General features: G+C 43.2%; 2 protein-coding genes across 2 annotated transcripts in view; both read left to right on the forward strand.

The window, feature by feature from the left end:
• The first annotated feature begins 5,582 nt into the window (after window positions 1-5,582).
• LOC109379126 (transmembrane epididymal protein 1-like) lies at window positions 5,583-6,356 on the forward strand. The gene has a single exon (XM_019635468.1). The coding sequence runs from the start codon at window positions 5,583-5,585 to the stop codon at window positions 6,354-6,356; it is 774 nt and encodes a 257-aa protein (XP_019491013.1).
• Window positions 6,357-11,946: 5,590 nt separating this feature from the next.
• RGSL1 (regulator of G protein signaling like 1) overlaps window positions 11,947-21,307 on the forward strand; it is a 65,917-nt gene continuing 56,556 nt past the window's right edge. Inside the window, exons 1-4 of the mRNA XM_019635441.1 lie at window positions 11,947-12,049; window positions 15,642-15,724; window positions 18,051-18,125; window positions 19,362-19,491. Coding sequence (XP_019490986.1) covers window positions 11,947-12,049; window positions 15,642-15,724; window positions 18,051-18,125; window positions 19,362-19,491 — 391 coding nt within the window. The remainder of the gene's footprint in view (window positions 12,050-15,641; window positions 15,725-18,050; window positions 18,126-19,361; window positions 19,492-21,307) is intronic.

Consider the following 21,307-nt stretch of genomic DNA (forward strand, 5'->3'; position numbering starts at 1 on the left):
CTGTTACAACCTGAGTAAGGGGGAAGTCCTCCCCCCAGAGGATGTTTGGGCTGCTGGGAATCCATGGGAATCTGGTCATGCTTTCTGGCAAGGTCATTCTGCAGAGTTGCTGCCAGGGACCAGGTGGCATGAGATCTGAGACTTGGCACCCTCTGCTGACTGCAAACATCAGCCCCTCATCCCTGAAGGGTCACCAAGGGCCAGGAGTTGGGAGGAGGCCTCTCCCTGTCCACGCACTGATCAGCTCCTAGTGTGCAGGGCCTGTCACAATGGTAGTGGGGGACTCCCCACTGGGGCCAGTGCAGAGGAGAGTGTAGCACCTACAGGCTGAGTGGCACCGGCACTGTCCATCCCAGGGTGAGATTTGGGTACCCTTGAAAGATCTTTGCTCCAGTCTGTCCTAGTCTGGCTCTGCACATGGCCTACCTTCCCTCCCACTCAGCCCACCCCGCGCATCATGCATAGCCACAGCTTTGTCCGCGCTGTTCTACACAGCTGGACGCTGCTACCTGTTCTCATCTGCTTCCCCACCCCCAAGTTGTTGGCCAGTGCAATTTAAATTTCAGTGCACATGTTTACCCCCCTATCAGAATTAACCACACCTTCCTCTCTGTTCCCACCATACTTGATCTATTAAGTCATCATAAAATTTAATTCAAGATGGCTTTCGTTAGGTCTTTTCTACTAGATCGGTGCTTCTCAAACTTTAAATGCGTACAAATCACCTGGAGATCTTAGTAAAATAGAGATTCAGATTCCGATGGCCTACCAGGGGGCCTGGGAGCCTGCATTTCTAACAAGCTCCCAGGCGATGCCGACACTGGTGGCCTGTGGGCCACACTTTGAGTGGCAAGGTACGGCTTTTGGGTTGCTTAAAAGTAGTTGCCATGTCTTATTCATCTTTTTAATACCAGATTATAGTATAATGTCTGCCTGACTATAGGTCGTTCATACACATTCACTGAGTTGAAATAAAGTGAGTTAAGGTGGTGGTGGTACTGGGGTGTCTCCTTTAAATGTAAATATGTGATCTGCGTAGTATTAGGAAATTCTTGTCGCTGGGATGGCAGAAAGTAGGGCGGGGCATGACTTGGGGCTCACAGGGAGCTCAGTGGGACCAAGACCTCAGCTTTACAGATCCAGAAACTCAATTTTATCAGCCTGTTTAGGTTCCGAAAGACTGATCGACACCGATATATAAACCAGAAGGCCAATTTATTCATTAACATTAGAGGATATGTCATTCCAGTGATGGAATTACTCGTGCCTGCTAATGAGATACCCCCTACCAACCATCCGTGCTCCCCACAGCAGGGCCCCACCCCCGCCCCTTGCCATGGGATCAAGGTAGCTAGGGATAACTTTGGCTCAGCACATCAACTCAGAACACAGATAACTAAGTGAACTTGTGGGAAAAATAAAGCAGGTAAAGGAATAGCTTGACAAATGGTCCCTTTTCCAAAATGATTTCACTTCTGTCATAGTGCAATTATTTTCTCCCAGATCGAATCTTTCTCCTTGGGTGGCACTGAGTAAAGACAGATAAATTCTTGCTTCTAAGTATCTGTGTTTCTGGACTCCATGTTGAACAGTCACTCCTTCTTCAGCCAACACATCCTTCTACCAGGAAGCCCAGCTTCAAAATAACTGATTCGCTCACAGCTCTTTGCAGCCATGTCTAGCCTTGGTGCATTCGAGTGGGCATTTTAATGGCGGGTGCACGTGTGACACCAAGTACCTCTTAGGGTGGGATGTTCCTGGAGAGACGATTCCATCCATGTGATGCTGACTCTCCTTGTCCCCCAATTGTGGGAACCTCACATTTGGCCTCTTCTCTTAACAGTACCACTGAGCCGATGGGCAGAGTGGGACAGATAAGCTCCAGCCAGTGAGACGGCTGGAAAGCTGGACTTTCTGTGGCCTGGAGGCCCTGTCAGCCAAGGGGCTGGCTGGGAAGGGAGGCTCACAGCCTTGGCCACTTACACATTTGCCTCATGCTGACCTGGCGTCTTCTTAAACTTCCTGTGGACCGTCAGCTTGTGACTGAGTATTCAGCGTATACTTTGTTACCACTAAGCCACTGCCCTGTGGGTCACTTCTCTCCAGACTTCAGTTTCATCCTCTGTGAAAGGAGGGGTTTAAAAGAAATACGCTCTATGGTCTCATAGAGCCCTAGGATTAACCAACTTAAAGTAATTTATATATATATATATATATATATATATATATATATATATATATATATATATATAACCTGGTTTAAAATACAACATTTTATGAAACCTCCACAACTCCACATTAGTTTCCTAATGAGTTTAATTAGTTCCCTAATTAAATTCGTTTCCAGGACTTTCCCCCATGGGCTCTGTGGGGTCTGACGGCCACACGTGCAGGATTTAGTAGAACCTTTGAGGCCATCTAGTCTACCCCACACTAATGAATCCTCCTTGCCTATTATTAAAAGACAGATATTCTTTGAAGATAAGCTTTGTGCTGCATCACCAAGCTATTTGCCAGTATCATGCTCTGCCCTTGGTTTTACACCACATTCCCTCAATGGGGGCAATTTCACTCCCAAGAGGTTGAAAAGTTGTGATTTTAGATACTACAATGGTTTGTGGCACTCCAAAGGGCCACAGGACATAAAATATACAGTATATCTATGGTATTAAATTTTCATGGAGGGAAGGTGATAAGGGAACATATGCTGAAAATGTTTTTTAGGGAGGACAAACACTAGTAAAGGGTTTATGCAAAAGAGTCTGTGTCTCTCTGGCTAAGTGGTTATATTATGTGAAGTCACCCACGTCCTTTCATTCTGCCACTCCTGTGTCCAAGGACAAAAGAGCCAAAGATAAAATTCTCTAATTTAGTAGCTCTGATCATTTCTCCCCATTATTTAGCTTTAGCTCTTAGCATTCGTGACCTTGCATCATTTGTATGAATCTGTTCTGTCTTCATAACTAGATTATAAAGCATTTTAGGATAGAGACCATACATTCATTTGATAGTCCATTTATTCATTCATTCATCCATCAACCATTCATTGAGCATCTCTAGGCATGGGGCTAGATTCTAAAGAGACAGAGAATACGGATATGCTCTCTAACTTCAAAGACTTCCCAGTAAAATAAAAAGTGGTGAAAAAGAGCGACAAGTGTAACAGTAAAGATGTTATGAGTTGCACATCTTTGGGAGGAGGCAGTGCTTGAGCTGAGCCTTGAAGGAGAAAGGAGTTTCCCAGATAGAGAAAGAATATAGAACAGGAAGACCATTCCAGTCCAAACTGGAAGCTTCTGATATGTCTGGAGACAATGGCACATGTGGGAAGGGACTGGAAATGAGGTCAAGCCAAAGCAAGAGGCATCTTCAAGCTTATTCTAAGGGCAATGGGATGCCACTGGAGAATTGATTAGCTCTCTGTTGACTGCAGTGTGGACGGAATAGATGAGGTTTGGAACCCAGTTAAGAGATGTTACAACAATGCAAGCTGGTGATGCCTGGACAAGGGCAATGGGTGGGGATGGGGAGCCCAGAGAACTAGTTGGTTAATAAGCTGTGTGTGGGGAGGGGGGTGAGTGAAAATTGGTATCACCACTTGGAAGGGAGATGTATCACTATCTGTAAACTAAAAAAAAAAAAAAGGAATATTTATCACTATCTATTAAAACTCAGAAAGAGGAATAATCTTATGACTCAGAAATGTCATTTATGGTTACCTACCCTAAAGAAGAATATTTGTTGAGCATTGTTGGTTTCAAAAAACCAGATGCACCAACATGTCCATCGATAAAGAACTAGATAAAGAATATGACAGTAAAAGGTGTGAGCAGTACCTCTACATAACAAGGTGGTTCTGTCTCCAACACATTCTATGACTGAGTGAAAAAAACCCAGTTGTAGAATGATATATATAGTGTCGAGGTCCTAAAGAACAACGTTATGGCATTTGGGAGAGCCCCGTTGCAAACAGCTGTCTTCCCACCTTCTTATCCCAAATTACATTTGTTAGGTATTATCTCACTTACCCACATAACACTTCTGCTTAGTCTTCTTATTTCTTTAAAAAAAACTTAACGTTGGGGTGGCCAGTCAGCTCAGTTGGTTAGAGCACAGTGCCCATAACACCAAGGTTGCTGGTTCAATCCCCACATGGGCCACTGAGTTGCACCCTCCACAACTAGATTGAAACAACTACTTGACTTGGAGCTGATGGGTCCTGGGAAAAACATGCTGTTCCCCAATAAAATTTAAAAAAAACCAACTTAATGTTGAGTAGATACAAAATAACATTTGTAGAAGGCACATAAACTATACAGAGTTGGTATACAATCAACACTCCTTCCTGTGCTCCCACCAGCTGTAAGAACAGAAAAACATCATCATCATTTTCAATGTCTCATGAGTCCCTCTCAGATCTATCCTATCCTTCCCCTCTCAGAGGCCACCCTTTTCCTGAATTTTGTTTGTAGTTCCACATTCATGTTCACATTGTTCAGTCTTGTGTGTTTTTGAATTTTTCTCTATATGGAATCATACAGTATATTCTTATTTTGTGACATTCTATTTCCACCTGCAATTACATTTTTGAAGTTCCGTGTTTGTATTTGTCAGAGCGCTTCCGTGTTTGTATTTGTCAGAGAACCCATAGGATATATGTGATTTATGATGAGGAAGTGGTTCCTATGATTATGGAGACAGAAGTCCCACCATCTGCTGTCTCCAGCTAGAGACCTGGTGGTGTCATTGCACTCGGAGGCTGAAGACCTGAGAACCAGGGGAGCTGATGGTGCAAATCCCAGTGCAAGGGCAGGGGGAGAACTATGTCCCAGCTCAGTAGACAGGTCAGAAGGAAGGTGATCCAATTCTTTCTTCCTCTGCCTTTTGTTCCATTCAGGCCTTCAACAGACCCGACAAAACCCACCCACAGTGATGTGGGTGATCTACTCTTCTGAATGCATTGATTCAGATGCCAATCGTACCAATACATCCCCAAATAATGTTAAACCTGGGCTTCTCAGGAATGAACATTTTTCTGGCAATCCTCAAATAATTGGACACTGTGTATGTTTGTTTACTTGTGGCTCTTAAGCCTCTTTATACCCAGAGGAATGCATTCATACCTAGTTGTTTGCAGGAGGTTATGTGAGGAATCGTAAGGGATGTTCTCCATGCTTTGTCTGAGTTCTTCCTTATGTTCTGTGAATTTGGGAGGGAAGTAAGAAAGGTAGCATTGGTGTCAAGGACAAGTGGGAGGAGAGGAAGGGGGGAGGGGCCTGTAACATAGTCTCTGAAGATGGCAGATGCCCAGGCATTGTGCTGGAGAATGTGCTTATTTCATTATTTGGCAACAGTTGGTTAGTTATCAATGAAGCAGAGCTGAAGACCAGAACGGAAACCATGACACCCACCCCACCATAAGTTTGGGTTTCCTCCAAAACCATTTCCCTTCTGTATGTGGATGCAGTGAGCTGGATAGAGGATATAAGTCGGCCTTAGAAAGCTCTCTCCACATCGAGAGCCTGAGGTGGCCATTCCTGGGCCTTTTGCCTCCACCTTTGGTCAGATCTACCTTCAGTTCCATGGGAGGCTTTGAGGGTCATCTGTACCCGGGGCTGTCTCTCTTCTTCTACGGACTTTACCACGCACGACTTGTTTTCAGGGCCTTGATATGCAGCTGCACCGTCCAGCACCTGCCACGCCATCGCCAGAGCCAAGGAAAATGGGCCAGGCTGCGGCAAATCCACTATGTTGGGTTGATGAAAATACTGAGCGCCTGCATTTTAGTAGCCCAAGAGCTCTATGCCATTCATGGACAGTTCGTGCTTATCAGCAAGCTATATCATCAGAGAAGCTTCTTGTACCGCAAACAGTGGCAGCATCTCACTCTTTATATGACCTTCTTCCTGAGTGGGTGCATAGATGTGGTGAGTCAGAACCTGCTGCCCCAGAGGTGTGCTGCCCTGGAGCGAGGGGCCCAAGCCCTGGGCCTGTTTCTGCTTCTTCCCCTGATGGTGTCTCACGTGCAGGACTCGGAAGGCGTGGAACTGCAGTCTCACCTCCTGCTCACCCAGGCCATCTTCCTGCTGACACTGGTGGTCACTGCAGAGCTGTGGGCTCCCGACGTGCCACAGCTCGGCGTCATGAAGGCCTTTTTTTATATGCTCATAGGCTCCTGGCTTATTCAGATAGGCTTTATGCTGTACAAACCAATCTCGGGCCATCAATGGATGGACGATGACAAAAATGACATGATATTTGTCACCACCTTCTTCTGCTGGCATGTGGCTTTCATTGCCATTTTGATGATATGGATTTATGGCGTCTCCTTTCTGTGGTATTGTTACATTTGTTGATGTCTGAACCTGAGTGAGTCTGGAGTGGTTCCTGTCAGCTGTGCATTTCAGAACACCTGGTTGAGAAATCGAGGGAGGTGGAACTGTCAGAGAGGAGGACCAGGTGACCTTTCTTCAGAGGTCCCATCTGAGGCAGCAGTTGGGATAGGCATGTCCCCTTCTCCCCTCCTGGCTTCTCTCAGTCTCATTTGTTGAGCAGCGTGCTGATGAAAGGTGAAGGACACACAAGAGGCATGTGACTATGACCTTCGCTCTCAGCTCCCCAAGTACTTCCCTACCTCCCTCACTCTCCTCAACCCCAGCCAAGGCAATCTGTCCACCCAGCTCCTCTCTGCACCCCTGACTTCCCTCCAGGAGAACATAAAATCAATGTACTATATCCCACCTTTGGGTCTTTATAAATACCCTTCACCCACCACAGAATACCAACTAGTCACATTGAGTACATCATATGCACTTGCATGCTTTAGTACATCGTAATAATTTACCTATCATAACAGCCACCTCCTCATCCTTTCTCTTTCTAGATCTCTTCAACACTCATACTAAACCTGAACTGCTATTTTGAATATATGGAACTCACAGAACAGTTACTGAGTTCTTTATTTTGATGACCTTATGATTTATCCAAAGGAAAGCCAGATCCTTTTATCCAGCTTTATTGAGGTATACTTAATATACAAAAAAATTGCACATGTTTAATGTATACATTTTGATGAGTTTGGACCTATGTGGTACCGTGACACCATCATCACAATCCTTAGAGACAATTTCCTCTGCAGGGTCTACTAGAACAGAGCCACGCCCTGCACATCATGAGGCTCCAAAGGGCTCGTCAGCTTCCAAGATGTCTCTGTCTCTGTGTCCCCGAGTACAGCCTGTCACGTTCTCCTACCTGGGTACATCAGCCCATTGCTCTGCACACCTCGATCAATTTCTAAGTAGTCTTCTCACCTGGACTGTTTCCTGTTCTCATGTACAATAAAATCCAATGGCTTGTTTATTCCATGTACTTTTCTTTTTAATCCTTCAATTACCCCATCAGGTTAGTTTATAGATGATAATCTAAAACTCAAAAAGGATAAGAAATTGGCTTCAAGTAGCTGGATATTTTGCTATGTCACATAATGCTATAGCTGGGTGTCGAGGGAGGTGGAATTCTGAAGAGTAGAGGTAAATTGTGGGGGGCTTGCAAAAGAAGGTCTTTGTTCCACATTCTGCTTCTCTCCCTGCTGCCCCCAGGAGATGGAGAACCTGTCAATCTTCCCTTACTCCTGCCTGGTCACGGCTAAAATATCGAGGCTTAGGACAGAGTGAGGCTGGGGCAGGAATTCTAGACGGTCATCATCCCTCTAGCTCTCCTTTTGCTTCTAGTTCTTAGGAACTACTTCTATATGTATCCCTTTTCCTTTGATTCTGGCCCTACGTTTCCTTGTTAATTTTCTGGATCAAGAGTTAAGGTGCAATATTGTCTGGGGCCTCTGCCCTCTGGTTTAGGGAGCATTGGGAATTATTGCAAAGGGAAGAGGTGCTTCCCCGTGGTTTTTAGATGGGGCCCTGTTTCAGGTCCCTAGCTACCGTGAGCTGCGCGGCCCTCACATGCACAGGATGTGCCTTGTCTGCCCACCTTGGGAAGCTGGGGCCTCCAGGCCTGTGGAGTTCAGGCCCTTAGTTAAGCGTCTGTGCTTCGCCTTGGTCCTGGTGACCAGTAGAGCTCAGCAGTTTCCCCTGTAGGTTCTGCTCTGTTCTTGGTTGTCTCTCCAGGTCCCATCTCCTTGTTTCTACCCCACAACCTTGGGGATCTTTGCCCAGCCTTGCCTCTCCCCCTTCCTGTAGAGTAGTTGAACCTCCTCTAGTGGTAGGGAATTTGTTTTTGTTTTTTTCTACATCCTTTTTTAGTGATATGGCAAAGCTGTTTTCAACTTCACTCAGGCCTCCTCTTTTTGATGTTAAGAGCATATGTTTTATTTTTTTTAACCTAAAAATTGATATTTTTTTGCTATTACAATCGGACCTCATCTTGAGGCAGTATCTTTCACTAAGTAGAGGAAGTTATAATGGAAGGGCAGGAAAACAAAGCCCAAATATTAATATTTCAAGATATTCTCTCTCTACAAAGGTAAAAATTGAAGAATTACCAAAGCTGCTTGTTGACAGATCTGTCCCGTTTCTGAGTACTTTTGAGGTTCTGTTAGATACTGATGAGCTAGTCTTGTAGTAGATTAGTGCCTCCAAATATTATGTCTCACAGCATGTATCTTTTAGGTAAATTAATAAATATTAACAGGGACCTACAAAGCCACAAAGAATTATTACTGAGGCCTGATAGAATGGTGGCATGGAAAGGCTTGCTGTTTAGATCATACGGCCCTTTCTGTATTTCCACTTCACAGTATGTATGGGCACTCTGATAGTAATCCTAAACTTTGAAATGTAAAACCAGCAGAAGATAAATTGGGGGAGAAACAAAAACTAAAAACCCACATAGAATTTTGGAGAGAAAGGTGTAATCTTCACCACTGTCCACCAGAGGGCACCACCTTCACATGCGCTCGGAAAGGGCACTTGCTCTCTATTCGGTATTGAATTATCAATTTAATAGAAATGGAGGAGGGCGGAAGAGGAGGGCAGACAAATTCAGAAACAAGCATTGTCCAGTAAACATAATAAAGGTCTGTTTGTTTCCTGTTACTCTTAGAGGTGTGCACATGAATAAGCATAGTATTCAATTGATAGATACCGATTATATTTATAGATCAATATACATAGACACATATATAGATCTATATGATATCTATGTATAGTACATATAATAGATAGATAGGTAGGTAGGTAGATATATGTGTGTATCTCAAAAACACAACAGTGTCAAAATCCCCCTTGAGCTAAAATGGTTGCTTGTTAGTAATTTTATGAAAATTATCAAAATGCTCTTTTTAGCTCGTCACATAATAAGCATCCAGTAAATGGTTCATGAATGAGTAAGTAAAGAACCTATTATAGGTGTAGCATAGATGAAGAGAACGTTAAATTCTGATCTGGGTTTTGGAGGATAAGTAGGAGTTTGTTAGAGGAGTTCAGGGCAGGCATTCTGAAGTCTTGTAAGTTCCTGTACTCAGAATTGTTTTATGGGAAGTTTGATAATTTTCTTTTCACTTTGAAGGCAGAAGATTGTTAATGGGCTCTTACTAAAATTGAGGGAGAGCCTTATGCCAACAACAAAAATGCTTGCAGTTGTTTGGATGGTAATTAATATTCAATATATCACAGTACACATTTAAAAAATTAACTATTGAGCTTTTAAAATTGGCACATGGAATTAATTATAATGTAGTAATTTTATTTAAAGTTGTTTCACTTGTTCATTAGTTTTCAATAAAATCATACATTTGATAAATCAAGTTCTCCTAAACAGATACCAATTCCATATTTTATGAATTAAAGTTCTTTAGACATTCGATATTATGAATTTAAAATATGATTCTTTTAAATACTTGAAATACCTAACAAGGCATATTTACAAACGTAACAAAGAAAATTCTCATAAAGGCTTAAAATGGATTTTGAATTAGACCTGAGTTCGCATCTCAGCTCTGATACTTACTCTGTGTTGGATCAGATCCAGCATCCAATGATTTCCCAAAGCTCTGGGAGTCTTCTTTATCCCAGTTACCCTGGAAATGGCAGCAGATCTCTCTGACAAAGATTAGGAAGAAGGTTCACAATAAATACTTGCAAAAATCCTGCAAGGTATCCCTGAAGGGCAAAATGCTTTCTTTTTATTTAAGAGCTTCTAGGTGAGACTCAGGACTGAAAATAGGGTGACGGGCCTGCTCTTCTACCATGATATGGCTCATTACAGCCTCCTGTTCATGTTCATTCATTCACTCAATGAATATTTATTGAGCGCTTCCATGTGACACATGTGACACAATATAAAACCACACAAAGCCCCACTGAATGCACTTGCCCCTGACACGGTCAGTGTCTAGCACCCTCTTTGGGCTCATTTACGTGTATCCTGTGACATTGCAAGAAGGGAGCCTAATGTGGTAAATCAGCCCCAAAGCCTGGACTAACCAAAAAATGATGGACCTACCTTTGAAGTGAACAAGAACTTAACCTTCAAGACTGTTTAAGTTAATAAAAAACGAATCACAGAAGTTAATTTCCATATTAGAATATTCTGGACCTCTTACCAACAAGTCGTTCTCTGTGAGCAACTCACGCAGAGTTCCAAATTTCTAACTTTCAAAAGGTGTTTTAGGCCTTGGTGAATTGGAAACATTCTATGAAATTCTGTCTCCTCATCGTTTATGGTTGTTCTTCATTTCTAGGACTATTTCTCTACAGGTAAAACATTTTCTGCTCTTTTCTTTGAGCTGGGCATGATAGCCCATTAAGTAGTCCTAGACCAGTTTACAGTTGAAAAACACTATCATCTTGAGAAAAATTAAAATGAAACACAAATATGATTTCTTCCCCATATTGTGGCCTACTTGCTTCTATTTTTCCTGGACTGACTAGTCTAGATGAAAGGAGGACTGACCAGGATTAGAAAATTTGGGGTCAGAATTGGTCACAGAAAATCTCAAGTTGTATATCCTGTGATTTAATGAAAATATTAACTGGCTTTGTTTAAATCTTCAGATAAAATTCTTAGATATGTGGGATGCCTTTTTTTAAATAGCTCCTTTCCATATGGATATTGTTTATTTCTTCTTTGATAACATCTATGGGAACGTAAGTCTCATTAAACATATAAGGATACACACAAGAAGTGGTAGGAAGAGTTACACAGAAAATTAGGTCATTGGGAGGAACTCCAAGGGATTAAAATTTTAAGTCCATTAACATGCTCTTTTCATGCGAAAAGGAAGTTTGATTTACTGGCATATTTGAAATGACATGGGCTCTTGAATCAAATAGGCAGGGACAAAATCTCTGCTGCATTTACTATCTTTCAATGGAAAGGAGGCTATAATAATCTCTATTTTGCAGGGCTGTGAATTGAATGAGAACAAAGTATAAACAGCTATTCTAACGTCTTCATTGAAGTCATTCAGCTAATGTTTATTCTGTCCCTTTTCAAAGCCAATGGCAAAATGAAGTAACCCACAGCCAACCGGAGGAAACTATCTGGGAAGGAGGAGAAGGGGTGGAAAACAAAATTTGATTTGGGGTTGAATTTTCCAGCTTATCTGAGAGAAAAGTCAAGTTATTAAATATTCATTGAGTAGCTGTTAACTTTCTAGAAGGCTATTCCATCCAAAAGACAACATTAGAAATATCGTGTCATCGGGAAAGTCATGATGCATTTTTGCATTGAAAAACATAGAAAAATATGTCATGACTTTCCTGATGACCCAATAAATGAACAAATCCCTGCTTTCCCAAAGCATAAAGTCAAGTTAAAGAGACAGAACTTAAACTTGGGATTTATAATTGGACAACAATGATAAAGAACCTGTCAATGCACACAACATAGTATGGACTACAGGCCTGAGCACAGAGGGGTCCGGTATGTTCGACGGGATCCAGGAGATCAGGGAATGGAAAGGCTGACGGAATCTGGAACCTCTTAGAGGAGATGTCACTGCACGTTCACAAGGAGCGGGGTTCTGTTGACTGTGGGGAATTCTACCTCAAATCAGTCACAGTGGCAGAAGAGCATGGCAACATGAGCAATATCGGTGAGTCAGAGAGGGGGCTCGGAGGCTTTGAGCCTCCCAGATAAGACAGACCACTCATCCTCCCAGTCATTAAGGGATCTGAGTCATTTGGGGACACCACATGTGGCTCTTCTGTTACTCAGACCCTTTGTTTTCCTTGTCTCTCCTTGTCCCCACCCCGACCCCCACCTTATGCCGCCATTATCTTTGAGGATAAGATAGGACCCCACTCATAAGACAACTAAGGGCAACTGCGAGGGAGGAAATAAACTGCAGCTCAGGTCATCGTGTGCCATACCTCCTCCAGGGAGAAGGCTAGTATGGGGTTGGGGATTATCCAAGGATTTCTTTTGTTCCCAAGTCGGTATTACAATTGTGTGGAATGAGTATTGAAAGCCTTCTCAGTTTATTGGGAAGTTTGAAGGCAGAACAGACGGGAATGGAAAAACAGGAATGAAGAACTAGCAGGATGAGGAAGGGGAGGAAGCGGAGAGCCTTGTTCCTATAACCCCATTAAGACTGTCTTGTTAATGGCAAGCCCTGTCGTAGTTGAGCCCCTTGTCCTCAGCAGTGTGTATAGCTATGGAACACAGTCAATTGGGAAATTTCTGCCAAATCCTACTTTCCTGTACTCAGATGTCTTAATAATCTTATTAAACCAATCCATGCCAGGCTCAGTGAATGACAAACAAACAAAAGCCCTCAAGATTGAAGGTCTTCTCTTGAAAGAGCAACTCATTCAACGTTTATGGAACTTAGACATTGTGCAAACCCTTTTAGTGACTAGAGGAAGAATGATGAAAAGGCCAAGTTCCTCCTCCACTAGTGTTCATTCTGGTGGGGGAGACAGATACAGCAATGGATGAAAACAATGACTTGTTGATTGTAATCATGGGAGATGTAATCATGGTTGATGTAATCATGATGATGTGGGGGTGGGGGGTAGTGATCAATTTTACCATTGCTGTAGATTCTACCATGGTTGGTTCCCTATGAAGATTTTATGTAAACCAGTTCTTGTTGGATGACTAGTAATTTGTGAAGCAGACTGGGGTTGAGAGGACATTTCAGGCAGTGGAAATGCAAGAACAAAGACGTAGAGGTTGGAAGTGAGAGTACACAGCATGAGTGAGAGAGGGCAGTGTCTTGGCTGGCCAACAGGAGGCAGCACGGTGTGGGGTGCTAGGAGATGAACCTGAGAGGGAACTCAAAAGCCAGATCTGGCCAAGCCTCAGATATTGTACTTTACTTTGATGAACTTTGAGGAGTCTTTGAAGGGTTTTTAACAATCGCATCAAAAGATTATGGTGGCCGAGTGGAGAGTGCTTAGAAAGCAGAAAGACTGGAGCTAGGAAGGCCATTTTTTTTTAAAAGATTTTATTGGGGAATTGGGGGAGGGGAACAGCGCTGGGGAATTGGGGGAAGGGGAACAGACAAGTTGCTGTCCTTTTGTTCTTCAGTCTAGCTGTGGAGGATGTCACTTCACTGACCCATGTTGGTATTATCATTGAGCTCTTCCCGGATGAGGCAGATCGGTCACTTGCCTCTGGATGGCCACTCACAGTGGCTCTTGGCCGCTCACGCTGGCTGCTGGCCACTCACGGTAGCTTATGGCAGCCCACTACAACAGGGGCTGCAGCCTACACCGTTGCCAGTGACTCATGGCAGCCCAGCTCCAGGTCAAGTTGCTATTCACCATCTTAGCTGTAGAGGGCAGTGTCACTGGCCCTCATGTGGGATCCGAACTGGGGCCCTGCTGCTCAGAGTTGGTGTCCCAAGCCAGCTCTTAACCAAAGCGCCACTCGGCTGGACCTAAGGAGGCCATTTTAAGAAACTGATGTAATAGTCAGATGAGAGATGATAGAGGTCTGAGATAAGGGAGTGACTTTATGGATGGGGAGGAGAGGACAGATTCAGGAGGTGTGTAGAAGGAGGAACCAGAGGGCATGGCCCTCCATTGCACTTGGGAGTCCTGGAGAGAGGGAGGACCAGAGAACAAGAGAGGAATTGAAGATGGCTTTCAGGTTTCTGGTTTAGATAATCGGATGCGTTGTGGTCCCATGAGCTGAGACTGGGAATACAGGAAAAGGAGCAGGTTGGAAAGAAAAAAAGATCAGATCAGCTTTGAAAATGCTGAGATGAAAGTGCTGGTGGATATCCCTGTGGAGAATGTCTCATAGCTCCTTGGATATTTAGAACTAGAGCCAAGGAAAGAAGTTGGGACCAAAAACATAGATTTTGGAATCATCTATGTGGCATAACCAGGGAATGCTTATAATGAGAAAAGCAAAGCCTGAGGAGGGAGGCAGAATAAAACACATAGAAAAATTTATAACACTAGACAGCAAAAAAAAAAGTAGATACCTGTGGAACAGAGGGCGAGAACTGACTTCAGCTCTGTTACAATAGTGTTTGGTTGTCTGGGTTTCTATTTCTTTTACACAAGGACAGTAACCACCAAGTGTCATCAGGAAAAGTGATGGAGACTTGTTTAGTTGTCTTATATTGTCATAACGACCCGTGAGGGATTGTGAATGGCACTCAGTATTCACATCAGACGATTGACTAGGCTGACAGATCAGACTAGTGTGTAGTCTTTAGGCTGCTCATTTCACAAGCCTTTCATGATAAACTTGGGGTGTGTTGGGAAAATGCTAGGCCATTGATAAAACAATTAGCTTATTATTCGCTAGTTGAACATTGTGCTCTGAGAGCACAGACAGTGAATTAGAGTTAACTTAGAGGCGTCACCTCGTCCACCTGTGGTGTCCATGCTTGGCTTTGTGACATTCAACATTTATCTCCTCAGATAAACTTGAGCAGCGCAAGGATCAAGCCTGAGGGGAATAAAAAATACTTTGCATGACCAGATCAATATTCAGAAAAGCCATCGTTGGGCTCTAGTGTTGGGCCCAAACCCACAAGTTGAAATCTGGCAGGAATCAATGTAGATTCCTGCCCTTGGTTTCTGAAAAGCGACTGCATAAATCAAGGATGATGGAGTTAATCGTGTAATGAGAGAGTACCCAAAGCTGACCCCATTGCCGGCCACAATGAAATACAGGCAGTGGTTGTTTGTGCTCTTCCCTGGGGAGTGTGCAGACTGTTGAGTTGTGGGCACCGCTCAAGCCAACAAGAAGGAGCCAGACGACAGGGAGGCCATGTGAGGAGCGATTGAAGAATTGCTTAGTGACCAGCCAGAGGGCTTGGAGGTAAACAGAAGGCTGTGATATCTTTATAAATATGGCAGCGTTGTCTCACTTAGGAGGACTTAGGTGAATTCTGTCAAGCTTCTGAGGGCAGAATTTCTATAAATGGAAAGGTGATAATGGACAGCAGTTCATAACAGGGAAAATCTTCCTAAACGTTGCATATCTTCACACATGGGATGGGCAGCCCTGCGAGGCAGTGAGCCCCCCACAGATGGGGCTGTGTAAGCAGAGTGATATTGCAGAAGAGAGTCCTAGAGAGGCAGAGAAATTGAGATAGATGATCCATGCTGAGATTTGGCCATGGGGAATGACCCGTTTAATTGCTTCATTTTCTTATCCTGAGTTCAATCCTGGTTCATGAGCGTTTTGTTTCGTTTTGTTTGTTTTTTCTCCTCATATAGAAATAATCAAATCTACAAATCTCATAATTCTGCTGGAGGATGAAATCTTTGTCGATTTTTTCAACACATTTCTTTCTCTCCCGGTAAGCATGCTCAGACTTAAATGTCCACGCTTCACCAACAGCTGAATAGTGACTCTCACTGAGCTGAGTGCCTTTTTTAAAATAAAATAAAATAAAATAAAATAAATAAAATAAAACAAACCCCTCACCAAATTAAAACTATTTTAATTTGAGCAACTAAACATGAATCAGAACCTCCTGTAAAACCTCCAGGAACTTGCCAATATCCCAAATCCCCAGCCTCCTAAACTACCTCTGCGGGCACATCATACCCTCTGCTGGGACCCAGTGCTCTACCTGGCGAGTACACCTGGTCTTCTCCCCCCCTGCACCTCTCTTTAGCTGTGTTCTGAGTTCCACTTACCAACATTTTAACCATTTTTCAAATCTCTCCTTAAGTCCTGTTCTTAGGAATTCTGAGGTCCTCCCAATCAAACTTATTTCTCCCTCTATTGGTGCCCCTAGCACTTTGCAGCTCCCTTGTGCTTTACGTGTGTGCCTCCCCCACTGGATGATGAGATGGTGAATTCCTGCCAGACAAGGACTGTGGGTTATTCAGTACGCTCTAGCCCCCCTCACCAAGTGTTTAGCACATAACAATTACTAAGTTAGTCCCTGGAATCTAACCGATATATTGTCTCAACATATAAAACAAACCAAAAAACGTCAAAATATTCTTTAAACCCAAATCTAGACTTACTGTGCGTCTTTTTGGGTTACATCTTTGGCAACATCCTACCAAGGCGCGTTATAAATTGTGGCGCATTTCAGGGCACCCCTTCCCATGGAATGCCACCTGTTAAAAGGTGCCATTTCATACAACTGGGGGGGAAAATATCCTATTATCCCACAAACACTTTTTAGGTAGTCACTCTGTGCCAGCCACTGGGCTTAGCACTGGGACACAAATATTAATGATACAATCTTTGTCCTCAAGGAATTGCCAGTCAAATACGAGATACTGATATTCAAGGGGAGTACAAAAACGGGTGTGAGAGACATGACAGAGGTCTCTAGGAGGCTTGAGGGAGAGGCCACTTCTACCTGGAAGAGTCGGGAAACGTGTCAGAGAAGAGGTGACACAAGCCAAGTCTTGAAGGAAGACTAGGTATTTGAGAATAGGGGAGAGAACGGTGGGTAAAGAAGTAGGAGGAAAGACCGAGGGGTCGGGTAGCAAGAGAAGCAAAGGCGTTACAGACAGAACAGAGCAGGTCAAAGCAGCAAGGAGTCCAATCCTATGGCACTTTGGGGGAAACTGTACGTAACTTGGGCTGAAGGAAACACGGTGAGAGGCAGACAACTGTTGTGAGAGCAAGAGATGAGGCCGCACAGCCAGGCTAAGCCAGGCCTCGGAGAGCAGACAGGCTGCTTAGGGGTTTGGACGTCATCCTGAAGGCGATAGAGGCCCATTGAAGGGTTTTAAGTAACCCTTCATGATTAGACTTTCATTTGAGAACATTTATTTCTGCAGGAGCAGAAATAATTTATTTCTGGGTGCAGGGCAGAGAGCAGTCACTGAGCACCAAGTCTCCGTTATAGACTCCATTATCACCTTCCTTTGATACCTACAGCCAAGGACAAAGGGGAGACGAAGACGGGGCCACGGACTGACAAAAGTTGGGGACTGCTAGCCTTGGGGAGATGGTCAGACTGACATGATGTGCTGAGAGCTCAGCCAGGAGTGGGGGCTTCAGCCCCTCTAGTTTATCACAAATACTTTAGGATGCTTTGAGATATTTTGTGCCTACAGTGAGACTGCTAAGCTTAGATACCTATTATCACAGAAGCCCTTTCCCATCAGTCTCAGAGCTGGTTGCCTACGTCACAGACCCTGCTCCATGACAAAAGAGAACAGTAGTCTAGAATTATCTATCAGTGTTGGACACTCTTAATGCCCCCATAAGTAAAATTTGTACCCCTAATCCTCATATCCTCCCTCCTCTCTGCTTTCTCCAGCTCAAGAGCTTAGACAAATCCAAAGCTGTTTCTCTTTATGAAAGGGTTTTAGGCCTTTACTTTGGCTAAGTCCATGGAAAAATGAATAATGCAATACACAAAGTAAACGCCTTATCATATTATGGGCTTTGTTTGGCCTTTGCACACACAGGCGAGGCAACTCCCAGGTCAGGTCAGGGCAGAGCCAAAAGAGAAATGAATCTTGCAATTTAGTCTATTTGGGGTGTTTTTGAGCGAGACTAGTTGATTTAGTGGAATAAATTTAAGAATTGATATCCCTTGAAATAGGAAAGCAGTGGAACCGTCCTTCCCCTGTGGCTGCAAATGGACCGTGATGTATTTGTGATGGGAAGCTCTACCCCTTTGGCTGTTTCCTAGCTTTGTTTTTCAGGTCTTTGGTCAGACACCATTTTACACAGTTGAAAATGCACAGTGGAGCTTGTGGCCAGAAATACCTCATGACATGGTGAGTAAGATTCTTGAATGGCAGAAGGTTTGTGGTGGGGGAAGACGGAGCTGAATTTGAAGCGCAACTGGGTGAGGGAGGAGAAGAGACACAGAGGGTGACTGGAAGGAACTATGAAGCGAGCACATAGAACAAACAGTATCAATCCAGGTAGACATTTCTTTTTTTTGCATTTTTCCCACCTGGGCAAGCGATGCTGGTGAATTCTTCCCTTTATATTCTAATCCATGGTTCGCAAATGGGATTCATCTCTCATGCCCACTGTGACCATTGGGTAGTAGATGCTTGGAGCACTGTGTTTGGAAGAACTCTGAGGCCACACCTAAGCCAGAAAGAGCCTGGGAATTGATTGGTAATGTCTGCCATGGCTGTGGCACGGGAAGTGGCAGCCCATGGGCCACAGAGTGATAATTTTGCATTGTAAGGTGTAGCTCAAGGTAAGATGCCACTCTGCAATTCCTAATGATTACTCAACCATTCTCCAGAGACTGTCTCTCTCTTTATATCTTTTTTCCTTGTCCATGTCCATTGTCTTTCTCTTCTCCTTCTCCCCCTTCCTGTTCTCCTTGTCTGCTGTGTAGACCTTAGACTTAACCAATGGCTTCCCCATGCCCTACCCGTGTCATGTGGGATTAGAAAGGTCACCGTAAGCCCTGCTCACAACTTTTATCTCTGGGATCTGGAAAGCTGAGAAAGACACTCCAGATTCTTATACCTGGTTTCCCTAGGAGAACTCTGAAACTTAACAATTTTATTTTTCCCCCCTCCCGTCTCTGGTGGCTTCCGTCTCTCAGGGATCCATCCCATATTCTAAAGGATGTTATGTGTGAGTTTTTGTACCTGTTGTGCAGTTGATACGGGCTGGCAGCCTGTGAAAAATTAGAAGTCTGCTCACAAACAAGCAAGTTGCATAGAGTGATGATTCGACACCACAGACCCAAATCCCTTCTGCTTCTTTTCTATGAAGCAAAACTTAGATCTTTTTTAAAACAATTTCACCCAGGACTAAGGAACATTTTTTTTTTATGAAAGACCAGTCCTATTTTTTCCTACCAATCCGTTCAGTCCTTTGGGTGCCTCAGCCCAAGTCTCCACTCCCCTTAGATACTATTTTCAATCAACGCGCCTCTCCTCTGGGCTAGATGCTGCGAGTGTGATGTTATTTATTGCCTTGCTCAGTTGCATTTCTTAGCAGTTCAGTTCCGTTTCTCTTTTCCTATTTTGTTTGGACTCTAGATTGCAAAATACAAAGGATTGTTGACCTGGTTGGAAAAATACCGGCTACCTTTCTTCTGTAAAACCAACCTGTGTTTCCATTACATTCTCTGTCAGGAGTTCCTCAGTTTTGTTAATTCCCCAGAAGGAGGTAAGCATAGGGGTACACCTGTGGAGAAATACAGGCACCAGGTTGCATAGCGATCCTGTGCCTGTTGGTCCTACAGTAAGATACGAATAGTTAAATTGATAACTTGGCTCTCAGCTCAACTAACTAAAGGAAACTAAGTGTGTTCCACCTAGGGAAAGTTAAGATTGGGAGATCCCAATGAGTGAAATGTTATAACAAATCACCCGATATACTCGTCTTCCCCCTGCAATACATACATTGGGAAAATTGCATTGGCAGAGTCACTGTCATGTGGGGACTGTAGGAGGCAAGAGGCCTTGGTAGGAGGGTATTTTTGATCTGTGGATTGTATGTGTGCGGGTGCGTCCCTCACATGTCACTTGATGCATGTCATTAGAGGGTCTTGTGCCTAGCTTCAAAAGTACCACACAACTACATCAAACTAAAAAGTTTGTTCACAGCAAAGGAAACCATCAGTAAAACAAAAAGACATCCTACTGAATGGGAGAAGATATTTGCCAATGATATGTCTGATAAGGGGTTAATATCCAAAATTTATTAAAAAAAAAACTTGCACAACTCAACACCAAAAAAAAAGAGAACAATCTAATTAAAAAACAAGCAGAGGACATGAAGAGACATTTCTCTAAAGAAGACATACAGATGGCCAACAGGTATATGAAAAGATGCTCAACATCACAAATCATTAGAGAAATCCAAATAGAAACCATAATGAGATGTCACCTCACTCCGGTCAGAATGGCTATCATCAATAAATCAACAAACAACAAGTGCTGGTGAGGATGTGGAGAAAAGGGAACCCTGGTGCACTGTTGGTGGGACTGCAGATTGGTGCAGCCACTAGGAAACAGTATGGAGGTTCCTCAAAAAATTACAAATAGAACTACCTTATGACCCAGCAATTCCATTCCTGGGTATTTATCCAAAGGAAATCCAAAACACTAATTCGAAAAAATATATGCATCTCTATGTTTATTGCAGCACTATTCACAATAGCCAGATATGGAAACAACTGAAATGCCCATCAGTAGATGATTAGATAAAGAAACTGTGGTACATTTGTACATTGGAGTATTGGCGATAAAAAAGAATAAAATCTTACCATTTGCAACAACATGGATGGACCTAGAGGACATTATGCTAACTGAAATACATCAGATTGAGAAAGACAAATACCATATGATCTCACTTATATGTGGAATCTAAAGAACAGAATAAATGAATAAATAAAACAGAAATAGGCTCATAGATACAGAGAAAAAAACTGTTGCTAGATGGGAGGGGAGTGGGAATGGGGGAGAAGGTAAAGGGCTTAGAAAGTACAAATTGGTAGTCACAATGTAGTCATGGGGATGTGAAATACAGTATGGGGAATATAATTAATAATGTTGTAAAGATTTTGTAGGGTGCCAGATGGGTGCTGGACTTATCAGGGAGATCACTTCATGGACTGTGTAGATGCCTGACCGCTGCGGTGTACACCTGAAGCTGAAATAGAATAATATTGAATGTCAATTATATATATATATATATATACATATATATATATATATGGTTATGGGATGTAAAGCACAGCATAGGAGATAGAGTCAATGGTACTGTGACAGTTATATATGATGTTAGAGGGGTAGTAGATTGGGGGCAGTTATCACTTTGTAAGGGGTGTAAATGTCTAACTTACCTAGCTTTGTATACCTGAAACTAATAATAATAATAATAATAAATAATTAATAATAATAATAAAGTGCCACACAGTCAGGACCCAACTCATCTAACTGGGCACCAGTTTTCCTCACTCACACCGAGTGAATGGGGG

The sequence above is a fragment of the Hipposideros armiger genome, unplaced genomic scaffold, assembly GCF_001890085.2.
Source record: "Hipposideros armiger isolate ML-2016 unplaced genomic scaffold, ASM189008v1 scaffold_22, whole genome shotgun sequence".
Lineage (NCBI taxonomy): Eukaryota > Metazoa > Chordata > Mammalia > Chiroptera > Hipposideridae > Hipposideros > Hipposideros armiger.

Excerpts from the sequence above, each read along its gene's own strand:
- LOC109379126 (XM_019635468.1), top strand. The coding sequence starts at position 5,583 with ATGGGAGGCTTTGAGGGTCATCTGTACCCGGGGCTGTCTCTCTTCTTC.